Genomic DNA, 4,456 nt, shown 5'->3' with positions numbered 1-4,456 from the left:
GGTGCTCTAGTAGAAGAACTCCAGGAAAATGAAAAAAACAACTGAAGGATGATGATGCAGCTGGTGTTGGTGGTTTTGATAAACAGAGTAACAAGTGCGCTTAAAATTAAAGTTAATGTCAAAGTGCAATTAAAAACAGCAATATTTCAAAACAAAAACAAGCCAAAAGGACTGAAGTCCAGCACAGACAGGTCAGAAATCATCTGTCTTGTTGGTGCTTTTGGCAGATTTCAGTCTGTAAATATTGCCAAATATCAATGATGTGACTAAATACGAGATCATCTAAGTAAAGAAATGCACACACATGAAGTATGTAATAAACACACATCTTCAAGTCACGTTACTGTCTCTGTTTATAGCAGTGAAGACAAACAGGAAATAAGTCAAAGCGCTGGTTAGCAGTTTGGTTACTGTGTTTTTCCTCATCAACGGCGATACTGTTAAACTGAGAGGACGTATAGGCACAAGCAGCTTTTCCTGCTCACCGAAAACTGGAAAAACACAGGTGAGTCCTGCCGGTTACACATCCTCAAATCATCTGAAATAAGTATTCCTACTTATTTCATACTTAACTTAAAAGATGACTTTTAGCGGCTCCTGCCACAGGAAAGAGAAGCACTTCACACAGCTACCTCAGGACCACAGCCTCCTTCTGCTTGTGTTCAAGATTCAGTATATATAAGATAAGATAAGATAAGATAAGATAAGACTTTATTGATCCCAGAAGATAAGATAAGAATAAGATAAGATAAGATAAGACTTATTGACAGAATCGTCTGGTATTCAGAGAAAATATTACGTGTTTCGTATTGAGGTGAAAAGGAACAGTTTGTCCCGGACTTCAGCTACAATGAAAAAGACACAAAGCTGGAGTTATTCTGTGTCTTTGCTGCACAGCTGCCTCTTCTTCTCTCATCCTCTCCCCTCCCTCTCCTGTTTCTACTTCAATCATGAAACTGATCAATGATCAGCTGATCGGCTTTCTTGTTTGTTTATCGCTCACTTTGCGCCAGAAAGAGGAAACCAGCGGATGTCGCGCTAAACAACAGCAGCACGTTTAAGCTTGATCAGCTGTTGTTAGAATTTATTTAATATTAATTTCTAGTATCAGCTGATGTTTGCTGGAGCCACAATTGTTAGATTTATATGGTTGATTGTCATTTATGCTTAGAAATATTTACTCATATATGCTTAGAGTTTTATAATCAATTGCATATTGATAGAGGTTTGATCCTTAGCAGTCTGTAAAGACTCTGTGTGCCTTCCAGAGTGTTCTGGCATACACACTCACATCCTGGGGTCACGAGAAGAGGTCGTACCTTCTTTTTTTGTTTTATGGTATAGCAAACACAAGTATATCTGTTTTAGTCTAACTGCCTTTTGTTTAGATGAACGGCTGGACTTCCAGACCAGCAGGATTAGGGAATTCATTTATGGGGTCACATCTTGACACTTGCTGTGTAGCAGAATTGTCTTGAACGTTCCAGTGAACAGCTTATAGGTTTATGCTACGAACCTATCAACAGCCGTAAAAGCTGCTGGTCATGATATCGGTTTGGTTATCTGGTGAGAGGGAAACATGAAGATGAAACCAGGAGATGTCCTTACTGAATCATCAGAGCTGTGATGGAGAAACAGGTTTACCTTTTAGGTGACATGAATGAGTTGAAGGGAAGTTATGAACTGTTTCTGAGAGACAAATAACACCAGGATCCTTTTTTAAGTAGCTGACAGCTGGTAACTGTGCAGGGGCGGGTCTAGCAAAGTTTTGCCAGGGGGGCAACACTGATCCTCACAGTGCTCCCCGCCTGCTCTAGGTGAGAGAGGAATTGGTAAAACAGGTAGATGACAGCGTCATCCACCCCAATTCCAGAATAGTAGGCGAACTGCTGCCTTCCTTGCCTTCGTCCTTTGAGCTGCCTTCTCAGCTGATCTGCATTCCCCAGACCACACCCTTATCACCTTCTTTGTGGGATGTTTACTCTTCACCATACACAGTTATAAGTGTGGTGGAGAAGTACCAGATTGTGGTCTGAGTGGCCAAGCGGGGAGAGGGGTGATGCGATGTAAGCCTGCTTTGTGTTGGCAAACAATAGATCCAGGGTTTTGCTGTCCCTTGTATGGCAGTCAACGTACTGGGAGAAGTTAGGGAGAGTGACAGATAGTGAGGCATGATTGAAGTCCCCAGAAATAATAATGAGGGACTGCGGATGTGCCATCTGTAGCTGAGAGACAGTGGAGTGAATGTAATCACAGGCTGCTGTAGCGTCGGCCGAGGGTGGGATGTAAACAGTCAGCACAATAACGTGTGAAAATTCCCTGGCCAGGTGGTATGGCCGGACGCTAACTGCCAACAGTTCAATGTCTTTGGTACAGCTCTGTTCCTTCACAGTGATGTGCCCTGGGTTACACCATCTCTCACTGACAGACATTGCTAGTCCCCCACCTCTCCTCTTACCACTCTCCATTGCATTCCGGTGCTCTAACCAGTTGAAAGCCATCCAGAGTTATGACAGAGTGTGTGGTCCGTGAGCCATGTCTCAGTGAACAGGAGGAGGCTGCTCTGCTTGTACTCCCACTGCAGTCTGGTTAGCGCAATTAGCTCTTCCATCTTGTTGGGTAAAGATCTTACATTACCCATGAGAATGGATGGAATGCTTGGTTTGTACCGTCTCCTTCTTTCCTGGTACTTCACTCCAGCCCTGCATCCCCTCCTCTGACGCCGTAATTCCTTGGAATCTTGGGTCGCTCCTCCGGGAGTACTTTCCTGTTGCCCAGTGCTAGTAGCTGTTCCCTACTGTAAACAATGGGGTGGCTTACAGATTCTCCAGAAATGGTGGTAAAAAGTCCCAAAAAGAGTAGAAGACATGCTACTACTCTCATGAAAATTTGTGGGTCCATGTCCCGTTGCACAACAAATAAAACACGACCAAGAATGTCGGGGAGAAAAGTGTAAAACACAAGAAAAAAAATCAATCAAGTTATGGTGATGTGATAGTATAAGTGACTGCTTTAATCTACATGTGCCATCATTTTTGTATCAAGTTAAAGCTTTCTGAGGATTAAATACAATAATCATCCTCAAACACATAAATTAACTTTGATCAGATGAAAGAAGGTTGGTCTTGAAGAACCTCTGTGATTTGTATTTATTTTTCAGCCACAGAAGCATGATTGACTCAACAAATATGACTTCACCTCTCAACCACACGCATGATCTTTTTATCCCATCAGTCAACCCTTTCTTTATGCTGGTCTACAGTCTGCTGTTTCTGGTACGGTTAAAATTTTCAGATTGCGCCCTGTTAGAACCTGAATGTTTGAAAGTCCTGTCCTCTTCATCCTCTCGTGTCTCTTCAGGTGGGTTTACTCCTCAATGGCTTCATCCTAAAGTTTTACTTTCACCAAGTTCGGCAGCAGGCCTCAAACAGCTTGATGGTCTACCTGAAGCACCTGACAGCTGCTGACTTCCTGCTCTGCCTCTCTCTGCCATTGCGGATAATCCACTATGCCAGCGGCTCTGGCATTGTTTACATACTCCACTGCAGCATTGGAGCTACTTCCCTGTACCTCAACATGTACGCCAGCATCCTGTTCATGGGGTACATCGCTGTTAACAGGTAAGGAACCTTTACTGAGGATCATTTGCAGTTCACGAGAATGTTAAAACCAGATTATTGGGTTATTTACAAACTCTTCAGTCCTAGCAACAACACGAATATTTATTTTCACCGTATAGTGACTTCTGCATATTTGGCACCACTGTGACTTATTTGGTGAAGTTTTTTTTTACCACATTTTCTCTTCTCTCTGCAGATATCTGAAGATCGTCCATCCTTCAGGAACTCACATCCTGCAGACAGTACGAACTGCCCACGTCGTCTCCACGGTCACCTGGGTTTTTCTTCTGGCTCAAACAATCGCCTACAACATTATGTTCTTCATCACTCACAATCCTCTGGCCTATGACCGCTGCTACTGTGGGCCCCTCTTCAGTACGTCATTCAGCGTCCTTCATAAAACATTTCAAATCAGCTGCACCATCATCTTCCTCTTGGTCTTCATATCCCTGGTCTTCTTCTACTACAGCACCTCCCGCAAGGTGTTGCAGGCACAGCAGAGGCAGCTGGCCTCCTCTGAGAAGCTGGTGAAATCTCGCAGAAACATGTTGGTGCTGGTCAGCATCTTCTGTGTTTGTTTTGTGCCCTATCACCTGGTTCGTCTTCCCTATAGTTTTTTCTGGAATAACTCTGTGGGTGGGGTGTTATACTACCTGAAGGAGGCTGCCACCATGGTGTCAGTTTTTAATGTCTGTCTGGACCCTCTTGTTTACTTTTACCTCTGTAAGACTTTTCGGGCTCAGGTGAGAAAGATGTCCAGGAGAGTCAACGATCCAACAAAGAGAAGGGGAGAGAGCATCAAGAGCAACAAGGCAAACCAGTGAGCTGTAAAGTAA

The 4,456-nt window shown here is 43.6% G+C and overlaps 1 protein-coding gene across 1 annotated transcript; it reads left to right on the top strand.

Annotated features, from left to right (window-relative positions):
• Positions 1-298: 298 nt before the first annotated feature.
• On the top strand, positions 299-4,450 carry LOC102302251 (P2Y purinoceptor 14). The gene is made up of 4 exons (XM_042216548.1): positions 299-505; positions 3,161-3,275; positions 3,361-3,620; positions 3,817-4,450. The coding sequence occupies exons 2-4, from the start codon at positions 3,171-3,173 to the stop codon at positions 4,442-4,444; spliced, it is 993 nt and encodes a 330-aa protein (XP_042072482.1). The 5' UTR covers positions 299-505; positions 3,161-3,170; the 3' UTR covers positions 4,445-4,450.
• The last annotated feature ends 6 nt before the right edge of the window (positions 4,451-4,456 follow it).

The sequence above is a fragment of the Haplochromis burtoni genome, unplaced genomic scaffold, assembly GCF_018398535.1.
Source record: "Haplochromis burtoni strain Fernald_Lab_line unplaced genomic scaffold, NCSU_Asbu1 Contig_1108, whole genome shotgun sequence".
Classification (NCBI taxonomy): domain Eukaryota; kingdom Metazoa; phylum Chordata; class Actinopteri; order Cichliformes; family Cichlidae; genus Haplochromis; species Haplochromis burtoni.
The sequence above is the reverse complement of the archived record's forward strand: the minus strand, read 5'-3'. Positions and strand labels throughout refer to the sequence as shown.